Here is a 26,268-nt window from a genome sequence, read left to right as displayed (position 1 = left end):
CTTGAATTTTTCTACTATACATGTGCACAGACCATAAAGTGTGAATGACCGTGACGGATGGAGCAGGAGATAAACGTGTACATGTGTGGGTAATGGTGTGTGGGCGTGTGTTTCGCAGTGAATGATGTGTGAGGAGTGTTTTTTTATGGAACTAATGTGTTTGCAATGAGACACTGAGTAGTTTTCCAATCAGTTTACAGTACCCTGGTAATGAGATCATTCTTACTCTGATTCTAATTACGAGTTCTATTTTTGACAACTCGTCAATGGCACATTCTTACCAAACTGCTTCCTCCACATTACTTTGATGTGATTTTCTATTCAGTCAAGGTTTCTGTCAGCGAGAAGGTTTTCAGTCATTCTTTAATTATGTGCAGTTCCTTTTTGACAACTGGCCATAATGACAGGAATAATTTGCTTTACTATGGACTGCACATCCACTTAAAACTGAGATCTTCTAAAATAGGTAGGTGGCTAAAAACTGTAAACAAAAGGCCCAAATGCATTATAAGTATGCTTTTAGAAAAATATCCACATGTAAAAATCGGGTCTAAAAACATGAAAGGATAAAAAGAACATATTTTCCATAAACGTATGAAGGTCTCCATGACAATACCATGACAACAGTAGCATTCTGATTCTTCTCCTCATAGTTCCTTTTTTTAGACAGCTGGTCAAGAGCACATTGCTAAAACAAGCAAAGCAACTGGTCCACATATACCCTCGTGTGATGTCAACATGGGCATTAGTAGACCACACCACCACAGGCACAGCGAGAGCATTGGACGCATGTTCAAGAAGCACGTTACCATGGAAGACATCTGTTTCTCAGCCTTTGGCTCCTTGCCCAGTGCTGAAGAAGAGAAAAGACACCTTTTTTCTCTCTCTCTCTCTCCACCTCCTATCTTATCTTCCTTCTCCTCCCCCCACACTCTTCTTCGCCGTCGTCGTCGTCTTCTCTCTCTCTTTTCCCCCCTCGCTGCATCTTTCACAGTATTTTAATGCCCACCACAGAAGACGTGGGCGTTTGGCCTGTTTTTGTTGTATGGCAACGTGATCTCACAGAAGAAGAGCAGAGAGTAGGAGACGCTTTCTGGGCTGAGCCGAGCTGAGCTGAGTTTACGCCACAAAGCTTAGCAGTTGACTGCAACCCAGGAATTGACAATGTAGCTTCGCCACTGCAAGCTGGCTTTGGGATTCGAAAATACTGTAGTTGACCTCAGACTGGAGAGGTAATATGCTCTGATGAATGATGTCTTAAAAGGCCACGGCAAAACACAATATGAGAGAGAGCCTAAAAAAAAATCTACCTATGTGGACACAGACGTACACACGCACGCACGCACGTACCTGCTCACACAAGCACACAAAGAAAGAGAGAGCACTTCTTGTGAGTAGGTAGGTTGACAGGTGGGCTGTGTGTTCATTCATGCCATAGAACAGGTAGTCTTTTAATTTCCCTGTGTCGAGTTACCAGAGCCCACACCTCCGGCACACACAAGTCGTGTGAATTATTCATCTCTGTCACCACGGGTATTCCTCCATAGCAGATGCTCCTAGACTGCTCTGCCCTGCCAGGCAAAAAAAAACAGACAAAAACATAGTGCAAACACCTTGATGCTGTGTGGTGGTGCTCCTTCTGTTTTCACCCATGTTGAGTGCTAACACCATATTTAGGTGGAGGTAAATTGTATAGGTGACTTCAGTACCGTATATTTCAAATACTACATATACTGCATATAAAATATACATATTCTGAAGATTGTAGAATATTCTTAAGTTTCATACATACCTTGAAGCTTAGATTAGATAGATCGATCGATCGATAGATAGATGGATAGATTGATAGACATATAGATACCGTACCGATAGATAAATGTAAAATAATTTTCAGTGTCTTGCATTTCTATGTCTTAGTGTTCTGCCTTGCTGTTATAGCCAAGGTTTCAGTATCAGTGTATAGCAATGGTTCTCAACCTTTTTTGAACAAACACCCCTTTGGCCTCATGACAACGCCCCCCCCCCCCCCCCCCCCCCCCCCCCCCCCCCCCCCCCCCCCCCATGTTATTTTTTTTTTAAATGCACTAATGCCCTCCAATGGCAACAAAGCACTGCCCCTTTTCAGCTCCATCCTTCTCAACGCCCCCCTAGAGCTCACCAACACCCACTGGGGGGCTGTACCGCCCCTGTTGAGACACAGAGTCATCTAGGAGTGGTAACAAATTCACATGGGTGCCATGCACAACCTTTCCTACACAGAGATGTGTAAATGAACGTGTAGGCTGAGACATTAACGCGCCCGCCGCCCATCCACTGTGAGAGCCGTGTATGACGAGAGGAGGTGAGCACACAACACCAGAGGTCATTCCACAACACTGAGGGCTCCCTCGGTCCCATTTTCACACTCATTTCCTCCTCCTCCTCCTCCTCCTCTTCCCTATTTCTCTCTATCTGTCTCTCTCTCTCTCAGCTCTGTCCATTGTTTTTCTCTTTCTGTGTTTTCCCAGTTTGCACACTCTCTCCCAATTACCTTCCATCTCTCTCTCTCTCTCTCTATTATATGATGTGGTGTGAGATACTGGTATGAGCAACGGGCACAATTACCTTTGGGCAAATGCAATGCATATGCTATGTATGTACGTATATGGAGGACTAACAGCTAAGCAACTCAGCTATGCAAATATGCATACTCCACACTAGGGGTGGGCGATATGGCAAAAATGTTGTATCACGATTTTTTAACATGAAATCACGATTCCGATTTTTTATCACGATCTTCCATCCAAAAAATAAAAACAACAAAAAACAACTTTCATATACTTGCAATTTGTAATTTGCAGTCAATAAAATGTTAACACACTGATGATACTCTCATAAAGTGTACAATTGGAATACAATAATGTAAAGAATAAAGTTAAGACAACAACACAAGTGAGAAAACGTCACTCTGATACTGATAATAAACATCCTCACTGCAAGACGATCTATACGATTTCTCCACTTTGGCAGATTCGAGACGATATTTTACTCAATATCGCGATTCACGATATAATATCGTCATATCGCCCACCCCTACTCCACACCACCAGCCTGCAAGCACACAGAACAGATGGGTTTAAGGAGAGTTCTATGGGCCTAAAAAGCCTAAAGGCAAACAACAACAGTGTGCATTTTATTTTGTTTATTCATTTGCTTTTACAAATTGAGTTTAGATAGAAAAATCTAATGTATAACACTCCCATTGTCTTGTTTATCTACTATCTATTATGCCATCAAGCAAGTACAAGAAGCATTATACAGTGTACATGTTCAACCTCAAGTTTTTACAGTTTCCATATTTAGGTTGTTTCTGTAAATTTTACATTATGTAACATGTTGCTGATGCTTTAATCCAAAGCAACTTTGATATTTAGATACAGGTATCGGTTACAGTCCCTTGAGCAATGCAGAGTTGAGTGCCTTGTCCAAGGACACTTCAGCCATGGATGAGGGTTGCAAGACAGCCTGCCTAACCTTTAGGCAATGACAGCCCCAATACTTTGATCTGCCAAAACGGCCCATTTCCAAGGATATAAAACAAATAACACAATTTCAGCTTTGAACTTTATGAGGATGTGTAAGAGTGCCCTTACATATGCACACAGGGACAGACAAACACAGAGACAAACACACACACACGAATGCATGTGTACACGCGCACGCGCACGCGCACGTGCACACGCACACGCACACGCACACACACACACACACACACACACACACACACACACACACACACACACACACACGCACGCACACGCACACACACACACACACACACACACACACACGCACACGCACACGCACACACACACACACACACACGCTGCAGGGTCCAGTGTGTCTAGATGGTAAGCATGCTACTGGGGAGTCGTGTGTCGCTGCTAAATACAGTATACTGCTAAATCCATCACAACATGACAGGTGCCTTCACACGACCGCTTGTTGAGCACGGGGAATGTTCTGCGTTCTCGAGAACCATCAGGTGACAACGACTAAATACATCCCCTTCCCTCCTCTCCCCTCCCCTAAATACACCCTTCACGCATGCATGCACACACACACACATGCACACACGCACTTCACCCCAATTCACCTTGAGATAACAAGAAGCCTTTTACCAGTCAGTAGTATAATCTCCAGGAACGCAAGGATAGGCTATTCAAAACACTGTGCTTTCGAAGTGATTCATTCATATTCAAAGTTGGGGTTTTCTTTTTCTTTTTTTTCAACCCCGGATTCCTTACCTCTCGCTTCACAAAAGGGATGGCATCCTACGCAAGGTCACAGAGAAGTGAAGAGAACTGAGAAGAAGGGTAAAAAAATAAACGGATGAAAAGAAACTTGGGGAGTGTAAATGGAGAAGAGTTGGGGAAAAAAAGTACCGGTAAGATACGAAATGGGAGAGCAAAAGTTCCAATTAAAAATAACAGATAAGGATCTGACAAATGGTGGTTTGCCCAATGGGGATCAGCGTGTCATAGGAACCCCCCTTTGGGAGCTTTGGGTATGTGAGCATGCGTGTGTGTGTGTGTGTGTGTGTGTGTGTGTGTGTGTGTGTGTGTGTGTGTGTGTGTGTGTGTGTGTGTGTGTGTGTGTGTGTGTGTGTAATGGCAGTAGCTCCATAACAGAGTGCTCATCCAATTCATCAAGCTAACTATGGCATCAATATTTTACTGCCTCTCCAACTATCCCTCTCTCCCATTATCCTTCTCTCTATCCCTCCATCCAACTATTCCTCTCTCATCCCTTCATCCCTCCCTCTGCTCCTCTGCTCCATCCCTCCCTTTTTTGCCTCCTTTTCTCCCTCTGTCCACCTTCCTCTCTCCAACTGTCCCTCCATCCCTCTCTCCAACTATAATTTCCTCCCCCTCTCTCTCCCTTTATCTCCCTCTCTCTTCTCCCCCCCTCTCTCTTCCTCTATTCCTCTCTTCTTTGCCATACAGAGGGGTCAGCATGTGTCCCATCAATCCCTACACACTCTTCTCCCAGGAGAACCATGGGTAGCCATGGGGAGACTGTGGAGTTTATCATATAACAGCCTATGGCAAAAAGTTATACATTTCACATAAATCACGAAGCACCCGTCCTTTTTTTAAATTAAACTAGCCTAGGGGAGGGTCAAACACACCACACCACACCCACCCAGACCCAGACCCAGACCCAGACCCAGAACCACACACGTCTTGTCATGGGTCAATCTAGAGAATTTACAGGCTGGCCCGTGGTGTTGAAGGGCGATCGCGTGGCCATGTACAAGCGCTGCTGCTACGCACTGACCGCAAAGGATGGCTGTGCAGCTATGTGCTATGTGGAAACTCCAGATGATTTAATGGCAGGGGGAGAAATGTCTGAGCTTTTATGCACTCCTGTCAGGCTGAGAGGATGAACGCCCCGTCGTGCTGCCACCTGACCTATTCGCACTCCATCTAATGGGTGTCACTCTCAGACGCCCACAAATGACACGGCGGGCCAGCGGTGGCGACAGGACGTGAGGCAGAGGGGGTCGGCCAGGGCACTCATCAAAAGACGGGACACGTAACATGACAAGGAGATCTAGCGCTGTAACTGGGCTTGTTTGAATAGTCTGACTGGCTGGATGGCTTGCCCATAGGAAAAAAGATCCCTCGATACTAAATACTAAATACCTAATACTAAACTTACAGGGGCATACAAGTATTATAACATCGTGTCTAAAAAAAATGGGCCACTTTTACAGAATGTGCCACATAAGTAAGCACCCTTACACATTCCATGTACAATATTTACAGTGCATGTCGAGGCACATGGAAAGTGAATGTGTGCCTTACTTACATGAGGAAAATGAGCAATGGCCCACTTTTATGTGTGCCATATAAGAATTGTATACTAGATAGACCATATATCAGTTTCTAAGTTATACATCTTTTCCCTATCGGAGAGGAAGACTTAAACCAATGCATTCTGGACGTGTAACATTCCCAAGCGGTACGCTGAAATTTGGACAGGATTGACCTTTTTTTGTTTAAATGTCACTGTTTTTTCCTAGTCCAGAATGCATTGTGATTAGCAAGCTACTAGCCAGATGACCTCAATAGAGCCTGATGGCAATGGGCGTCACAAAACGGACCCAAGTCGCCGCAAATAATAAAAAGCGGTGGGATTAAAGCGCTAATAATAAAAAAAGACTAATAAATGCAAATTGCTGCGATGCCGAGACGAGACGGAAATAAGTGCAATTAATGCGGCATAGCCAAACGACTGAGTCGTCCCAGCCCATAATGGATGTCTTATAATAGCCCTCTCGCCATTAGCAACCGTGTGAGCCTCCTTTTTTCAACATGAATAAGGCTAATGCCATCATTTCGTCGCAGTAATGTTTTCAGGAAACAGCCTTGAGCTCATTTGTACATTACGTGGAGCTGGGTGGCATTTGAAAGACAGATGAACATGGAAGGAAGGAACGAAAGAATGAAAGACAAACAAAAATTAAGGCAGATGGGCAAAAAGGTAAAAACAACAACAATAACAACAACATATCAAAACAAAACAAAGGAGTGCTGGTTTTTTATTGGGGGGGATGGCAATGAAGAAAGACAATGAAGAAAGGCGGACAACAACAACAACAACAACAACAACAAACATGGCAAAAGAAAACAAATGAGTGTTTTGTTGTGTCGTGTTGTTTCATCCTCAGATGCTGGCGACAGACCAAATAATTGTTGCCGTTTAAGAGGGAGGACTGGCTGGCATGATGCTTGAAAACAGCTGTTAAAAGGTGGAAGCGGCAATGGCCGATGGAAATAGAAATGTCAGCGTGGCTTCAGAGGGGGAGATTAGTGTCTGATTACACAGCCGCTACATGCGAAAGGCCCCCCTTGTTTGCCAAAGGTCAGTGCTCGCGCGCATTGTTCTCCAAGACAAACACACAAGAGGCTGACTGGCTGGCTGACCCCCCTCCTCATTCTCCCCTCACTTAGCCCACCAACCAAGCTCCATATAGTGTACATTTGCAGTACGAACGCACGCACGCGCACGCACAAGCACACGCACACGCACACACACGTTTGTACACTTAAGGCACACACACACACGCACACATACACATGCATATGCACACACACATGCATGCAAATTTGTGTACACACACACACACACACACACACACACACACACACACACACACACACACACACACTAGAAAAACAGAAAGGGAGGATCTGAGGAATGAGGTGGCTCAAAAACATCCCGCGTAGAGACACAGAAAGGGAGAACCAAAGGCACTGGGGAGGTACAAGGAATGACAAACACCAAACAAAACTCACACGCTGTACACACACAAACAAACACACAAATGCACACTCTAAAGAAGGGTGGATCAAGCAATGAGGAGGAAGACACGCACAAACACGCACACATGTATATAAATGCAAAACAAACACAACATGAATCAAAATCTGGATGTCATGGGACTTAAATATAACAACATGAAAATGGCCCGTCACAAAGCATGAGCATAGAGGATGTGCTTGCTTGCCTTGCCTCCCGCTGTGGAATGAATTTTAAGAATGTTTACAAGGACCGCTGCTCAACGATGTCACATTTAGTCACAGGGAATAAAAAGTCACTAGTACAACGCGTATAACACACAATACGTAGTGACATGCACGCAAAGCTGTGGTTAGATTGATGGCAGGGTTGACTTAAGTTTTGTTTAATCATTCTGGCCTAGTAGAGTACACTCGTGTGGTATTAATAACAGAGAAAAATCAATTTGACAACATGTACGCAATAAAGGTTTATGACAGGATTAATGAATTTGGGCGTATAAAAGAGCGATTAGACGGCATGTGCTCTGCGGAACTATGGACTAGCAGAAGTGATCATGGACCCAGCTGGCCATTACGCCAGCCGCATGTTCAGGTTATACACACACACACACGTTCACACACACCTGCTCACACCATGCACACACACACACACACACTCACGTACACAAAACCCCGGCACGCGTGCACACATACACATGTACACACAAGGACACACACAAACAAAAACCACCCACCCAAACATACACAGACACACACACACAACACACACGCACACACGGACAGCCACTCATGCACACATGAACACATACACAGGTACACACACATCTACATAAGTGCGCACACACACACACACACACACACACACACACAAAAACACCCACCCACACATACAGAGGGTTGGAGGTTGGGAGAGGGTTTGCAAATCGCTCGGCTGTTTAATCAGCTGCCGGTTGGCTGGAGATGGCAATGGCGGTGACACGGCGGGAGAGGAGGAGGATAACTCAGCTGTAAGTGGGCCCTTGAGACGACCGCCGCACGCCGCACGCGGCCCTGGAAAAGGGATGCTGGCCGTCTGCAGAGCGGTGGTGTGCAACGTACCATCACCACCAACGGCCCCTTACCTCAGACACACACACACACATACACACAGGTGGATGGACACACACACACTAACAGACACACACACTCTCCCTCTTTCTCTCTCTCTCACACACACATGCACACACACACGCACACATACAGCAGAAGATAAAGGAGAGGGCTGGAATGCATCCTCTTCAGCCACCAATCAAATGCAAGGTTGACAACAACAGCCGTAGTCTGGTTCTCCTTTATCTGACGAATGATGACGGAGCTCATCAAAGGGCGTCATAACAAAGGCCAGAAGCATGGCCAAGTCATCAGGTCACCACACACACACACACACACACACACACACACACACACACACACACACACACACACACACACACACACACACACACACACACACACACACACACACACACACACACACACACACACACACACACACACACACACACACACACACACACACACACACACACACACACGGATCATTAAACTGGATTAAATTCACTTTATGTAATCAGTCCACATCATGGCACTTGCTATTCATTACAAAAATGGGCATCATGAGTGTTAGAAGGCGTGTAATGTATATGCAATATTCTAACTCATTCCAGAATGCTTTTGAAAGCGGGTTACCTGGATACAATGGAATGCAAGAGCCCGCTGTCAAAACACATTGACCTATCAGAGCCAAAGGTCACGTCTGCATGGTTAATGAGCTGGCCATTTTGTTGGCCTGTGTTCTAATTAGACCATTTGAGGGTCTAGGTCTAGGAGGGCAGCGAAGGTCTGCATACAGCAGTGGTTCTCAACCTTTTCTGAACAAACGCCCCCTTGACCTTATCATAAAGCTCACAACGCCCCCTTGACCTCATCATAAGCCTCCCAACGCCACCCCCCCCCTTAGTACTGAATAATAAAATAGACGAATGCCCCCCAATGGGAACTTAAGCCCCACCCCCACTCAGCTGTTTCCTTCTCAACGCCCCCCCTGGGGTTCTCCACTGCCCCCGTTGAGAAACACTACCATACAGGTTCACAATTTTCCCATCCGCAGAGGGCTACACAGCATAACACATATCAGGGAGACCCAAGACAAATCAGCTTCATTAAATTTGCATGGTGCAAAAAGAGGCACAGGTCCATAAACTACCTTGTAATTATGGCTATGCACTGGAAAATCGAGCATTCACATGAATCAAATTTAAACACTGGCCATCTGGGTTCAACCACTATTGCTCTTCTACTATATGAAGGAGACACAGATTATCTTAAATTAATTTGGTATGAACCAGGCCAGCATCTGTTTCGAAAAACAATACTCAGTTTTACTGTCAGGGTAACCAGTTTGTTTCATGCTCACCCTTACAGCCTCTTGAAATAAACGTACATTATTTTATAATCATAATTATCATCAAACATACTCATATAATTAAAGCCAACGTATGTGGTTCTCAAGCACTCCTCATGATTGCCAAACTACGCATGTAACAGGAGCACATCAAGTCACTGGATATGACATGCACACCACTGGCATAAACCCTGTTTAATATTGCAGGAGGGAAGCTGCACTATTTTCCATATGGATAATATACCGTAGTGTCCTATATAACCTTGATACCTTGGCTGTCAATCAAGCAGAAAATGGTGGTCGCAAAACGACCTCCGTGATATGCTGTTGGCACACAGGTGGTGATGGAACATTAGACCATACCACTCTGCCAATCAACGTCACCTTCTGCCCTGCCTGCTTCCTATTGCCAATAAAGTCAAAAGCAGCATAGAGTAGAAATGAAAGAAGGAAAAGGATGGTGTGCTGTGAGTGGTGTGATACGTTTTGAATTGAGGACCCCAGGAAAACTTGATTGAACTGCTACGGCACAAGCTAATGGGGATCCTTTAATAAAATACAATAAATTAAAAGAATGAATGAAAGAATGAATAAGGGAAAGGAAGTAAGAGTACAGATGGACGGAATGAAAAAAGGAAAGAAAGAGCGAAAGACCAAACGAATGAACGAATAGTCACGCGCAAGAGGCAGCAGGCAAGCAGGTGGTGATGAAGCACAATGCCACACCACTCTGCCAGTCAATGGCCTCTACCTCTGAGGAGAGCGGGGATGGTGTGTGTGTGTGTGTGTGTGTGTGTGTGTGTGTGTGTGTGTATGTGTGTGTGTGTGTGTGTGTGTGTGTGTGTGTGTGTGTGTGAGAGAGAGAGAGAGAGAGAGAGAGAGAGAGAGAGAGAGAGAGAGAGAGAGAGAGAGAGAGAGAGAGAGAGAGAGAGAGAGAGAAAGAAAGAAAGAAAGAAAGAAAGAAAGAAAGAAAGAAAGAAAGAGAGAGAGAGAGAGAGAGAGAGAGAGAGAGAGAGAGAGAGAGAGAGAGAGAGAGAAATGCTTTCTCATAAGGTCAGCCTTGTAATGTTTCATAGAAGCAGTGCCCTCCCAAAAAATATACTGCAGCACTTAGCGGAATAACACAGGGGTTCGTCTCCACATGAATTTCTCTCTTTGGCTTTTACGGTGCTGCTGGTGGTGGTGGTGACTTTGACAGCCCCCTATACTAACCCGATGGACTGCAGCGGAAATGGTTTTGTAAAAAAAAAGTCTTCACTAAAAGCAAACCCAAGCACATTTCAAAGTGTGACGAATTTTAAAAGCATCAGTAATGGGTGTTTTAGAACTGCTGTGCAACTGAGTGACAGTGCCATGCTCTTTTTTTTAAAGAAAGTTTTTTTTTTTTTTTTTTTTTAAAGTATTTTCGCCTTTATTCTTGACAGGACAGTGAAGGACAGACAGGAAATGAGTGGGGAGAGAGAGATAGGGAGGGATCGGAAAATGACCCGGGCCAGAATCAAACCTGGGTTGCCGGCATAGTAACCCAGTGCCCTACCGTTAGGCCACGGCAGGGCCGACAGTGCCATGCTCATGCAGGATGCATATCGGCCAAAAGTAGTGATGGATATCACCTGTAGACTAGTAATTTCATATGGCCGTGAAATCATTGATATAAAAAGACTCATTACAATAAACAATTCCTCCTAGTACAACGTTAACTGGACCATTAGACCATTTTACAAGCAAAACCATTGGATCGACATTTACTAGTGCCTGTAGGTAATATTAAAATGGGAAAATGCATGACAAAACTTAACCAAATGCGTATGTATGACATGCATTAAATTTCACAGGACCATTCACCCTGAACCTTTGTAATGCATAGCAGTAGCCTTGCCAGACCCTATGAAAAAAACTGTCGATTTACCATTTTTATAACAGTGTGTACAAGACAGGGAATAGCAATCTTATTCATGCCACTCTGAAGTGAAAAAGATGCCTCTAAACCAGAGAAAGAGAGAGAGAGAGAGAGAGAGAGAGAGAGAGAGAGAGAGAGAGAGAGAGAGAGAGAGAGAGAGAGAGAGAGAGAGAGAGAGAGAGAGAGAGAGAGATTCCTCATTTCTCTTGCACGTTTTAAAGCATAAAGGTTAGGTCCAGAGATACACAGACAGATAGCCTGCAGCGCTTCACTGTAAACACTGCTATTTTGTGCGGTCTGTGCTCCAACAAGGAAACGTGTTTAGTATTATTTCACCCTGGCAACCATCAACTGTGTATGTCCTCAACATGAAACTGAAACTTTAATGTCTGTCCTGTAATGAATCTGTTTTTGTTGCAAATGGCAACAGTGGCGTGCTGGTCTTATCTGCATTAGCTTTTAATTCCATCTGATGATGTCTCGTCGCCTTTGAAAAGGCCACCCATCCCCGTGGATGAAGTGCCAGTGGAGGGAAGGATCTTCCGGCTCTGGGATTGTATGACTAGTGTAAAAATAACACACGCAATGACGTGAACGGCACTGAACAACACCTATCTGGTGACTTGTGTGTCTAAACATTATGACCATTAAGACCCACCACGGTAGAACACTTATGATAATAACAACAAGGCACTCTGCTGTAATGAGCCTGCCATTGCATGCGATGAGTTAAAAAAAAAAAACGCGCACATACACACAAAGAAAATCAGTAGATTCTTAGCTGCACAGGTGGCTTTTCACGGCACTGAATAGAACTCCGTGGCCGAGCAAGATTAAGAGAAAATGACTAGAGTGCTGTAACGCAAGACGATGAATCGCACACAAAGGCAACTGGCAACCGGCAGAGGACTAACATGAGGACATCTTCATGAATAAAACATCGGCTGATTACCGCAGGTTCATTAAGGGTACTTCAAATGATTGCGTCACTTCTGAGTCTCATAGTTAACGCTTTCTTTCTTTTAATCCACAACTAAATAAAACACTTAAGGATGAAATCCGTGGCAGTGTCCAAATTTGGTATTTGAAGACCAAATATACAGTATATTTAATACACAATCAAATATATTATGTATATGTACATTAGTTTGTATTATATACTGGATGAAACCAAGGCAAGAGGTATTTCAAAATCAAATTCGTTATTTGAGTATAGCCCCTCCAAGATGAAAGTTCTCGAGGGTCTCGTTTTCAAGGGTACTCAATAAACTGGATAGAGGGAGCAAAAGTGGTAGAAAATATATGGCTACAGGAAAAGATTGTGTTTACATGTAGGCTGTCAATTTATTTGAAGAAGGAATCGACATTTCAGGAGTGGGCAGGTGGGCAGGGAATGATAAGCAGAAGACTACTGACATGTTGCGTGTGAGTGAAATGGCTCTGAGGAAATGCAATGCTGAAAATGTGAAAGCATCTGTCTAGCCCCCTCTCTCTTTACCTCTCTCTCTCTCTACCTCTCTCTCTCGCGCTCTCTCTCTCTACATCTCTCTCTCCTACCCCCCCCAGCATATATGCATAATTAGACCTGCACAGGGGAGAAACAGAAATAAGAAACCATTGTCTGAAAATGCAAATGCCTGCCACTTCTTGCCCTGAAAGGTGTGTGTGTGTGTGTGTGTGTGTGTGTGTGTGTGTGTGTGTGTGTGTGTGTGTGTGTGTGTGTGTGTGTGTGTGTGTGTGTGTGTGTGTGTGTGTGTGTGTGTGTGTGTGTGTGTGTGTGTGTGGTGACAATGTAACAACGTCTCATAACAAAGTGTGTTAACGGGGGGAGCAGGAAAGGAGGGGGCGTAACGACGCACAATGCATGTGTTATTAGACACCTTCAGCGTTGATCAAAACAGACGTGATGGGGTAAGAAGAGCCATTCTTGATAGTCACACATCGCAGCATCAGCATGGAAACGCAGCGGTGGTGACACGCTGGTAGTGTCAGAGTGACAATCATGCCAGTGTGCACATTCAAATAACAGCACCGGGGCTCGAAGCATTAACATATGAGAAGGCACGTGGATGCATCAGGGCATGCTATCTGGGCCACAGACAAATAATGATGGAAAAAATCTGCTTCAATCAGGATTTTTTTTTACCCAACTTTTGCTAACACTTTACTTTACTAATACAAGCCTATCTATAAGTCCACTAACATATGCCCATCTGTAAAAATGAATAAGATAAGTGTTATCAAGTGATAAGTGATCATCTGTTAGGCGTCTAGTCACACATTTCTTTTTCACAGCCAATAAGGCCTTGATATAATTGTAATGGACCTAGTGGGCCCTTAGCACATGTCTTTGGCTGTAACTTACAAGTTACTTACTGTACGTCATTAGGCATGTAACTTATAGGCATTAGACATTTCAGGTCAATGGCCCTTCCTCAGATAAAGTGGGAGCCAAAATCATGGTTGAAGCTGACTTTTTCCACCTTTATTTGTCTATGCTAATTTGCTCTCAGGTCAGACGTTTGCATGCGAAGGCTTCAGCCTGTCTCAGTAGCTATGCAACAGATACTGTACATAGCGCGGACTGACTTGAGCTCCAGAACTCTCTGGATCAGTGGTTCTCAACCTTTTTTGAACAAACACCCCCTCGGCCTCATCACAAGCCTCCCAATGCCCCCTTGATCTCACTGTCAGCCGACCAACGCCCCCCGTTAGTATTGAAAAATGAAATGGACTAATGCACCCCAATGGGAGCTAAGCACAGGCCTCCCTCTCAGCGGTATCCTTCTCAACGCCCCCCTGAGGGGCTTTACCGCCCCCATTGAGAAACACTACTCTGGATGAAACAACGTTATGCTTAACAAGAGGGGCCTTCGACGATGCCGGCACACATTTGTCACCAATTTCAAGTTCCTTCCGACGGCCACCGACGGCCACCGACGGCCACGGTGCGCTTCAAAAGGACAGTGTCATCCATCAAAATTAATCGGAAGAAGCCACTGTCGGAGTGACTCACTTCGTGGGTGTGATGGAGAGGCAGGCAGGAAGGAAGGCAGGCAGGCAGGCAGAGAGGCTCCAGACTCAAGGTCCAAAGAAGAAAGCTGGGCTTGTTGAAACCGGCTAATTCATATCGATCCACTTAACCTGTGTAAGCCAGCCAGCCAGCTAGTGACTGCAGAAAGGTTCAGCCTTGTACAGTTAGAGGGGCCACCTTGACAACAAACACCTGCCACTTTTACTAGTTACCTGATCATTTTTTAATTGTGAATGTAATCTATAAAGTTGCTTTAAAAACAAACATTACTTTTTTTTTCGAATGAAACCTACACCACATAGCATTTCAAATGATGATGCTGATGTCTCTGATACTGCCTAATGGTGTGAGTGTACATGTATTGTATCTGCTATTCAGTGGTGCTGATGTCCTCATGTCTGTCTGGGATATTTTGTGCTTAGGTCATCTGACAATGCCTGAGTGTACATGTATTTGTTAAATAGAGTGTTCAAGTGGTGTTGATGTCTTTATTTCTGTCTTGTATGCTGTATGACTTCATGTTGGCTGTTGTGGTGGTGGTGAAAACGAATTTCCGCTTGGGGACATGTCTGTCTGTCTGTCTGTCTGTCTGTCTGTCTGTCTGTCTGTAGGTCTGTAGGTCTGTCTGTCTGTAGGTCTGTCTGTCTGTCTGTCTGTCTGTCTGTCTGTAGGTCTGTCGGTCTGTCTGTCTGGTCTGTCCACCCCCCACCCACCTTGATTACCAAATGTTCTGCAGGAAACATGCTGCAGATATAGCACCGCTCTTCCTCCACCATCTACGGTAGGGGCGAGCTGAACTGAGGAGCAGTCTAAAACACACACAGACAGAAAACAACGCATATATTTTTCCCCAATGCATGCATCCACAAAAGGTCCAGACATACAGCGTTTCACCTCAAATTCAAAGGCGACGACAAAAATAGCCCAGTGAAGCTCTGAATATACAGTATATGCAACAAAAACAACTGAAACTTTTTCTTTTACCTCCATGGCCGTGCCCATCCGCCCCCACCTGCATCATCTTCATCATCATCATCATCATCATCATCATCCTCCGCTTGTTTCTCCATCAACCACTCTTATGACTCATTTCGCTCTCGTCTAAAAAGCACAAAAGGCCGCCGGGGCAAGCTTCTACCCCCCATGGGGGGAGACTGGTGATTGGGCCATAAAAAGCTTGCATGATGAAACGCCACTTCTCTTGCCCAAAACCCCAAGTACCTGGCTGAAGACGCAGAGAGTAAAAGCAGCCACACCCACATGCACACGCACGCACGCATACACAGACGTGCCTGCACACCATAGAGACACACACAGACATATATGCATATACGCACGCGCACACACGCACAGACTCACACATGCACCACTCTACTCCTTAGAGGACATTGACATGGCCACCAACTCTTGGCCACCTCATGTGCCAAAGCACCTTGCCAAGCAGACTGTGGTGAATGCAAAAATGTCTTAGCCAAGTCCCCACCCTTCCAACCCCAGTACCCCCAACCCCTTCTTCCTAGTTTTTGCTGCGTGTGCAGAAATGTGCGTGTCAGTTCACCTTATTAAAAGTGGATATGTTGGGAAGCAGGAGCTGAGTAAAGGTGGAGTGATGAGTGCTGGAACAGTGCAGGTGTAGGGGTGGGTGTAATGGTGGTGTAATTATGCTTGTGTAGAAGTGGTGGTAACACAGTGTTATCGTGGTGCAGGTGGTGGTAGCGATGCTAACAGTGGTGTAATTATGCTTGTGTAGAGGTGGTGGTAGCAGAGTGCTATCGTGGTGCAGGTGGTGGTAGCGATGCTAACGGTGGTGAAATGATGGTGATTGAGGGGATGGTGGTGTAGGTCTGGTTGGTGTTATATTATTATATAGGTCTGGTTGGTGTTATATTATTATATAGGTCTGGTTGGTGTTATATTATTATATAGGTCTGGTTGGTGTTATATTATTATATAGGTCTGGTTGGTGTTATATTATTATACAGGTCTGGTTGGTGTTATATTATTATATAGGTCTGGTTGGTGTTATATTATTATATAGGTCTGGTTGGTGTTATATTATTATATAGGTCTGGTTGGTGTTATATTATTATATAGGTCTGGTTGGTGTTATATTATTATATAGGTCTGGTTGGTGTTATATTATTATATAGGTCTCGTTGGTGTTATATTATTATATAGGTCTAGGGATGCAAATTATCGATTAATTCATTGATCGTTAGTTGATAGCCTTATCGATCGACTTACGATTAATTGATAAGCGGTGTTTTCCCCGAAATCTCAAAGTTTCTCGGTAAAAAACTACTCAATCTAAAATATTGTATTAAAAATGGAGAGAAAACACCACATTTAAATGATTTCAATTATTTAATTCAAAGGTGATTTAAATATTACCACTATTCACACCTCACTTAACACACTCTTCACATGGCCATTTTACCTGGGTCTCTTGTCAGTTGAATTGTCGATTAATTGCGATTAATGTTTTTTAATCGATTAATGCATTGATCGATTAAAGTCGATTAATCGATTAATCGTTTGCATCCCTATCTTGGTCTGGTTGGCGTTATATTATTATATAGGTCTGGTTGGTGTTATATTATTATATAGGTCTGGTTGGTGTTATATTATTATATAGGTCTGGTTGGTGTTATATTATTATATAGGTCTGGTTGGTGTTATATTATTATACAGGTCTGGTTGGTGTTATATTATTATACAGGTCTGGTTGGTGTTATATTATTATATAGGTCTGGTTGGTGTTATATTGGTGGTGTTGTAGAGAGGTGATGGTGGTGGTGATGGTGAGTGGTAATAGGTGGGATAGTGGCGGTTACTTATCTTTTTTAGGACCATTATTACTCTGTGTGTGTGTGTGTGTGTGTGTGTGTGTGTGTGTGTGTGTGTGTGTGTGTGTGTGTGTGTGTGTGTGTGTGTGTGTGTGTGTGTGTGTATACTCTCTCACGTGAACCCAGACAATTGGCCCGTACGGCAGCCTCCAGAGCTGTTGTGTGAATGTGTGAAGATGTGTGTTTGTACCGGCATGTGTGTATGTGTCTGTGTCTCTATGCATTTTAAAGCACTTTGAGTATACTTCATAGTTGTATCCGATGGTGTGGTGGTGGGATAGTGGTGGTATGATGGAGGTGTTATAACAGAGCTGATGGTGGAGGAGGAGGTGAGGGGGGAGGTACTACAGACGGAGATGGAGGTGGCAGGAGATGGAGGATCATTTCATAATGTATATCAGATGGTGGTGGTGGTGGCATAGTGTCGGAATAATGGAGGCGCAACAGTACTGATGGTGTAGGAGGAGGAGGAGGTGAGGGTGGAGGTGGAGGTGTGACGGGGGGATGGTTTCGTTTCATTATTTATGCCCGCTGAGAGGAGGTTCTTGGCAGGGAGAGCTCATTTCCTTTTTCCCCTGGGCAGCGGAGCTGGAGCCGGAGCCGGAGCCGCGTGCCCATCGGGGTCGTGTTCTGGTCTGCCGACGCAGGACTGAGGCCCTCGGCCACACCTCCGAGCCTGCCAATACGGAGTCACTGTTGCCAACAGCACAGCTCAGCTCAGCTCAGCTCAGTACAGTATATAGCATAGCACTGGACCCAAACGGAAGGATACGGAAGGGACAGAGATCTACAGGAGGCCTACAGGCCTGTGAACGAACGCACACACACGCATAGAAACACACACAAACGCACACGTGCTCACAGACACAGACACACACAGACACACAGCACGGGACGGACAGAAAGAAAGGAAAGAAAGCTGCAGGAGGCGGTAGTCCATTGGGTGCCTCACGCACGCACGCACGCACGCACGCACGCACGCCAAGTCCGCTTCACTCGCTCTTCATTACAAGACTAATGGTAGCAGCTGTCCAAGATGACTAAGTCCCAGCAGGTTGATATGGATGGCTCCAAGGCACTGAGCTGGACCAGGCAAGCACAACGTGTGCACGCGCACACACAGACACACAAACACACACACAGCATGTGTGCGCACAAATGGTCACATCCAAGCCACTGATGGTTTTATTTTCCAACCAGCATTTTAGATGCCTATAGTATCCATCGATTCAGCATCTTCAGCCGCAAGAAGAGTATGAAAATCATTTCCCATCTTCACTTTAAGGACTTTAACGAACAAATCCAAAAATGTCATATCTAAAGTTTACTGTTCAAAAGATATAATGTAGACAAGTAAATACAGGCCTTAGCTCTTCCTCAAGTGTCATTGCTCGCCAGTCAAAACCACAGCCAGCCACCACAACACCCTTGACCTCTGCCTTTGTGTGGCTTGTCCCTTTTGTCATTCTCGTCGAGAGCTGAATAGGTAATATGTAGGTCAGCCATCGACTGACTTGACTATTGTGTCATTATTTCGTTCCATTGTAACGGTATCCACTGCTGGTATTGTCATCCACGACTGCTGTCTGAAGTGCAAGTCCACAAGCCAGGGCCACCGACGGCTTTGGCCAGCCTGGGCCTAGGACAAACTCAAACTGAAAGCCCCCCCTTACTCGATTAATACAATGTAATGAGGACCCAATTCTGCACCCCCCCTTCAGCCCCTCTCCCCGGGCCTGTGACAACAGACCCACCTTTTTTTTGTCCCACCTTTTCAGCTTTCCTGCCCACAGCACAGAGACCTTTAGTCCGGTCTCCGGTGACGCCACCTCCGACTTGCTCTGATTAATACACTAGTAGAAAGTGTTTTGTCCTTTGGCACTTGTAAGTGGCGTGAGATATATCAGGTGTACCGTAGATCAGGTGAACGTCAGGTTTGAATGGCCCATACAAGGACACGTGCTGGTTCAGGGGGATCGGATTATACCTCTGATTGTACACGGCAGGGGTGAAAATGAAGGAAGTTTGTGTTACCTTGTCAAGTGACGAGTGCTAACCTCATCCTTCCCTGCATCCAAAGTGTCCAATCATTTGGACTCAATTCTACCGGATTTTTGGTTTGTTTTATTCCCGCAAACTGACCACTTAAACTTAAACCTAAAACAAAGATGAAGGAAAATGGTATATGATCTACGAGTCATCTCCAACTCTAGGTGTGCAAAAAAAAAAATCTCAAGTTGGACTGAATTCCATCCACCATTTTTCTTTCCATGTCATTGGTGTCTCCATTCACTCGTTAGCAAGTCTGTTACCGTTTCGCAACAGTGTATCTCTGAGGACCTCTCATCATGGCCGCTTTCGTTTCTGAAGGCCAAATGTGAGGAAGAGTGGATGAGTGGAAGAGAGGAAGAGAGGAAGAGTGGAGTGCGTGCGTGCTTCACCTACCTTCAAGAGGTCTCTGGGGAAATCTTGCCCTTCGTTTAGGCCATCCAGGTTATTGATGAATTCTTGACACGTCATCTTCTTCCCGATATTCTGCAAGACAGTGGGGAGATACTCGTTACAGGTGCCCATACATCACTCTCCTCCCTCGCTCTTCCCTCCCTCCCTCCCTCCCTCTCAAGGACTTCTATTACCCACACCCCCACCCACACCAATACACACAGACACACGCAAACCAATATACAGACAGACAAACACATATAAACAACCACTCACTCACACACACACCACCACCACCACCATACTCTACATCTCTCTCACACACACATGCATGCATGTGTGCACTGCACGCACGCACACGCACACAGGCACATGTTGGTCAGAACACCAGGTGCTCTGTTCTGCTGCTGACACGCATTCGGCCAGTTATCCTTAAATGCCTTCTCATCCGCATCCCAAGCTGAACGCATAACATAACAACACGGCCCATGACATGTGGACCATCAGACACATCACACAGCCCATCGTCACGCGTCCCTTCACTCAACAGCAGAAGGCCTGGCCAGCACATAAGGTCAGTGTACCAGCGCATATGGCTTAGTCACAAAACACTTGCTCTCACATACAGTACATTGTGTATGGGTGACGAGCATGTGTTTGTCACTATGGAAAGTATAAATGACAATTAATCCAAAATTAGAAGAAGAACAAATCCTCATATTCGACAAATTCTTTGCTTTTTTTGATTAGGTATGTGTGGTACACTTTCTCTCAGCTTTAAATTGTATTCTATTTATCTTTCACAGGCGAATTGACGAGCATGTATGAAGAACTTTACGCGTTGGTACGTGCCGGCTGTCTCCCAACAGCATTATAACTCATTTGCATAATATTCGCATAATATTATGTTCAACTACAAACTGACGCTCGAGTCGCTCAAATCACCTCTTGTCTACAATCACTGGTGCTGGTCTAGTAGCTTCTGGTGTGTTTGTGCCATGATACCAACTACATTGAGGGGAGGGCCAGGACATTCCCTATACGAGGGAATACCTTGGGTGAGCGAGAAGATAGCCGTAAGGAGAATGAGACTCGCAGGACATTGCCAAAGACACCCAGAACTGCCAGCCAGCAAACTGGTGCTATGGGAACCATCACATGGGTGCCGGTTAAGAGGACGTCCCACACTAACATTTGTGGACATACTCAAGAAGGACGCCGGAGCCCAGAGTACCAGCGAACTGAAAAGATGTATGGAGTATCGGGATGACTGGAAGCAACGATGGAAGGCATGTCTGAGGACGACCTAGAGAGATGAGAGCCAAGACAAAATCATAAGCAGTCCAACGGGCAAATGGCCTGTATACACACTCTGGCCAATCCAGCCACGGCTGCTTCTTCCTACATCAGTCAATTGACAAACCTTTGGCTTGTTTAAACGTCTATATAAAGCAGAGCAGCATGTTGTAATTATCTGAAGTAACGCGTGGGCTTAGCAAACCTCATTTTTCACCACGAACCATGCAATGAAATAAAAATAGTTCTGATGAATTAACGTTGCTGCCTGGCAACATTTCCTCCTGTTTCCAGGTAGCCATTTCATCACTTCTGCCATCACGAGTTCGACTGGTGAATGAATTACAGTGCAGAGTTCTGTTGCCATTGCAACGCAACTTTTTTTTTTTTTAATTCAAAATGGCACTCGGGAAAGGTACCCCAATGACACTCCAGATCAAAAAAACTCTCATCGCATCCATGTGATAGTACAACTACTGATATTCTAAAGCATTAAGGTTTTCTGAAGTCATTTACAACAGAAATAAGGCCAATGACAGCTTGTTAAAGCTTGTCATCCAAATATATGAAGGCTTCAGTTTAATTCCACTTCACTTACTTAATTACCTCAAAACACAAGGAGACAAGACAAAAACAGAGGTTGTTCAAGCAATTATTCAACCACTTCACATGCACTTGTGTTGTGCTGTGTTGTGTTAATGTTAAAAGCGCATACCGTACGTGACATCAAAGTGTCATTGAGCAGCATGGTGGTGTGGTGCGGTGCGGTGTGCTGTAATTAAGCACTCGCAAACTTGGCAAATGCTCGTGTGGGACGAGGACTTGGCTGGCGAGGATTTTTACAGAGAGGGGATAAAAGAAAAACCTAATTGCCTGAGAATTTCTGGGGAAGCTGAAGGACAATGCTGAAAAAAAAATATGGGGTGCATTTCTCTAAAGCGTAGTTGTTAGCAGTTAGCAACTTGGGTAGTTGCCAATGGGAAATTGCATTGCGACCAACAAAGTAGCTACCGTAGTAAGCAACAACGCTTTCGAGAAATTCATCCCTGGCTGTTCATCATGACTATGGTCTCAGCGTTGGCTGAGTGCCTTCGGCAACATATCGCTGACAGACAATTTACATAGGGACGCAACACATGCTTAGCACACAGCATACAAAACACCTGTCATCATGCATCACTGTCATGGGAATAAATGTCATGTACTGCTACCGTAGCTACCTCAGTGTAAGATGTAACGCATAGCAAGGCAGTGGCATAACGCAAGTACTCCAGGCCCCCCTGCAAGCTACCAAGAATGGGCCCCCAAACGAAAAAAGAGGGTCCAATATCATGTGGAGGGGGCCCTTTTCTTCAAGTTAAGGGCCCATGTGGTCCCCCCACCTCGTAAGGGCCCCTGTGCCTCATGGGGGCTGTGGGGGTATACTTTACGCCCCTGCAAGGCACCAATACATCATGTGCTGTAACTACGAAACACTCTCACCTCAATAAATGTCAGGCACTACCTTCATTTAGGATGTCACATAAAACAGTGCACAAGACAACCCATCCTACTCTGTATTATGGTGCACATATGGGCACGGAATATTAAAAAACAATTCACAGTGCACCAATGTCTTGCTGATTTATGCTAAGACATTTTGTGAAGGTGCCATCCTAACCATTGCAGAACAGACACAGTAAAAATGAAAACGCTGTGTGCAAATGACTTCCACTTGATGGTCTTCACTAATGTATGCAGCGTACAGCACACTGTACAGGTCTTGTTCACCTGTGACACCCTAACCATCATGACAAGGGTGCACTTGTAATTTATGTCAGGTTCAGGATTTTCGGGTCTCCAGTTGAACTTGCTCTCTGAGCACATACACAATAGGCTTTCATGTTTCTGTCAGGATTTTTAGGGGCCAAGCAGCGAAGCTGGCGAAGGCCCCTATAGAGTTAGTAGGTTTTCTTCATTGTTATTATTATTATCTAGTCACCATTCTTCTCCGACTGTAAGTCTATGGCAGCCCATAGAACCGTAGGCAGGAAAATGCTGTAAATTGGCACACACATTTGAGGCAGCCTCAGCATTACCCACAGTGATTTACAGGTCCCCAGCCCCAACACTCTAGCGCCACCAGCAGGTCAAAGTTGCAGGTACATTTCTGCTTGTAACTTTTGAACCGCTGGGCCAATTTTCATAAACTTGGTATCCCTGGAATCCTTGGGCCAAGACGAATCCAACGCACCCTGTGACGTCATTTTCCGCCAGGATAGTTTTCCCGCCATTTTGAATTTTTTGAAATTCAATAAAAATGCTACTCCTCCCACAATTTTCGACCAATTCACCCAAAACTCGGTATATAGTATCTCTGGACTGAGCTACACATGGGGTCTTCAGGAATATTGGATATCTTTTATCGTTTAGCCGTGAGAGCCAATCAAAATTGTCGTAAACGTGGCAAAACAGGAAGTGAGGTCATATCTCAGCAACCGTTTGTCGAATTGGGCAGGGATTTTGTACACACATATTAGTCCATCCCATGACCTACCACAAAAAAAATCAGATCCCCAGCTCAAACTCTGTAGCGCCACCAGCAGGTAAATATTTTAGCTACATTTTTGCCTGTAGCTTTTGAACCGTACTCCCAATTTTCAAAATATTGGTACACAGGTCATCTTCACACTATGCTGCACCCAGGTATGAATTTTCGTAACGATTGAAAAAACTATCAGCTCTCAGCAGCCATTCAAAATTGTGGAAAGAATGGAGGGATTTTTCTCATCTCTCTATCCCCTTTGCCAACGGCACCTGCGCACGTTCACTGACACCATTCTCGGCAGGGGGTCTCTGGACACACAAGAGACGAGAGCTTAGGTGTGTGCGTAGTCTGCTATTGCTCTAGTGTCAACCAAAGCCCCACTGCCCCAACCCCTGCACCCCACCCCCCCCTCACACACACACAGACAGACAGAGGGAGAGGGAGGGGGAGGGGGAGAGGGACAGAGAGGGAAGAAGGGAGGGAGGGAGGGAGTGGGAGGGGGGAGAGGAAAGAATTTTGAACACCTCTTGTCGTTTGCCGGTGACAGCCAATCAAAATTGTCATAAAGGTGGCAAAACAGGAAGTGAGGTCATATCTCAGCAACCGTTAGTCAATTTCTGTTAGGATTTTTTGCACACATTCTAGTCCATCCCACGACCTCCCCCAGACCCCAAGCTCTCTAGCGCCACCAACAGGTAACAGGAAGTGAGCTCATATCTCGGCAGCTCTTCAACGGATTCAAACTAAACTTGGTTTACGTGATCACACTCTCGTCCAAGGAATGCACACCAACATTGGCGAGATTTGGACCAAAGGGGGCGCTCCAGTTCCTTCTGTTGCCGTGGCGACTCTGGCAAGTTTACTGCTTGGCCCCGCATTGCTGCTTGCAGCTATATTTTTTATTCGTCTTCTCTTTTCTTTCCAAAGCATTCTCGTTATGCATTTCTGTCCATAATTAATACATCACACCCTCCCTCCGTCCATCAGACAGCTCCTGCAATTAGCTCGGTTCCTCTCAGCCACCAAAAGCACAAGATTGCCGTCGAGAGCCCTCATGGGACCGCCCGCGTTAGGTTTCCGTTCGGTTAGTTTTTTCTTTCCTCCCTATATGCGTGTCGAGAGAAACGGAGACAGACAGACAGAGAATGAGGGACATATGTAGATGGAGAGAGAGCCACACATGAAGACGGAAACAAACGAGTTTCTGTTTGTACTCATACATGTGCGGGAGAAATGTATAGAGAGAAAGATAGAGAGATAGAGAGAGATTGATAGATAGAGAGATAGATAGATAGATAGATAGATAGAGAGAGAGAGAGAGAGAGAGAGAGAGAGAAAGATAGAGAGAGAGAGAGAGATAGATAGATAGAGAGAGAGAGAGAGAGAGACGGAGTCTGAAACAAACGAGTGCGGCCATCCTGCACGCTTCAGTAAAATAATGAGCAGACGGTGTTTGTTCCAAACGGCTTTGCAGGCGCTGCCAACACCAGCAGAGCTGGTAGGAGGACAGCAGTGACAAACGCAAACGCCGACTGGCACAAGACGACAAGAAAGAAAGAAAGAAAGAAAGAAAGAAAGAAAGAAAAGGTCTCATGTTGCCAGATCAGATGCAGAGGCTGCATACCAGAGAAGCCATGAGGACTTCTGCTTTTGATGCTCACCTCTTCTGAATCTACACAAGCTTGTGTTCCCTTTTTCTTTTTTTCCCTTAAAAAGATGTGCATTCTATGTTCATACCATGCACAGTAAAATGTGTGGGTGATGACAAAGGATTTTATTGTCCAGTTATGCACTGATCCATTGTTATATGTAGTACCTGGTGTGCCCTGGGTTTACAGTAGCCTGTGCCCTGGGTTTTGCTGCATACTTGTAATCACTGGCCAATTACAGTGTACACACACACACACACACACACACGCACGCAGCACACAGCCACACACACACACACGCACGCAGCACACAGCCACACACACACACACACACAGAACCCAATACGCAGGCACGCACACACACACACACACAGCACCCAATCCACACACGCAGCACCCCAATACGCACGCACGCACGCACACGCACACGCACACACACGCGCACACACACACACACGCGCACACACACACACTCCAGCCTCACTTGTTGGCCATTGGACAGCCGGTCAATACCTGACTGGTGTGAGACCAGACGATGGGCTGATGAATCACTTCTCGGCCCGATGGCGAAAGCGAAACTGGCCCAGCACCAAGGCAAGGCAAGGCATGGCAAGGCAAAGCGAGGCAAGAACAACTGCTACCGCTAATACTACTAATACTGCTGTGCTACCGCTGCTTCGTGAGCAGAGTTTAAAGGGTAGAGTATGTCCTTTCTTAGTAGTTGACTTTGCACTCAAAATCATCAAATTCTCTGAGTTTTCCTGTCGGGAACAACAGCTTTA

General features: G+C 45.2%; 1 protein-coding gene across 3 annotated transcripts in view; it reads right to left on the bottom strand.

Moving 5' to 3' along the window:
- Positions 1-26,268, bottom strand: part of psd3l (pleckstrin and Sec7 domain containing 3, like) — a 199,774-nt gene that overhangs the window by 62,304 nt on the left and 111,202 nt on the right. For all 3 annotated transcript variants that reach the window (XM_063210436.1, XM_063210437.1, XM_063210438.1), the window contains one exon: positions 20,018-20,107. In XM_063210436.1, coding sequence (XP_063066506.1) covers positions 20,018-20,107 — 90 coding nt within the window. The remainder of the gene's footprint in view (positions 1-20,017; positions 20,108-26,268) is intronic.

Source organism: Engraulis encrasicolus, chromosome 11 (assembly GCF_034702125.1).
Source record: "Engraulis encrasicolus isolate BLACKSEA-1 chromosome 11, IST_EnEncr_1.0, whole genome shotgun sequence".
Taxonomy (NCBI): domain Eukaryota; kingdom Metazoa; phylum Chordata; class Actinopteri; order Clupeiformes; family Engraulidae; genus Engraulis; species Engraulis encrasicolus.
This window is presented reverse-complemented; position numbering and strand designations above follow the sequence as displayed.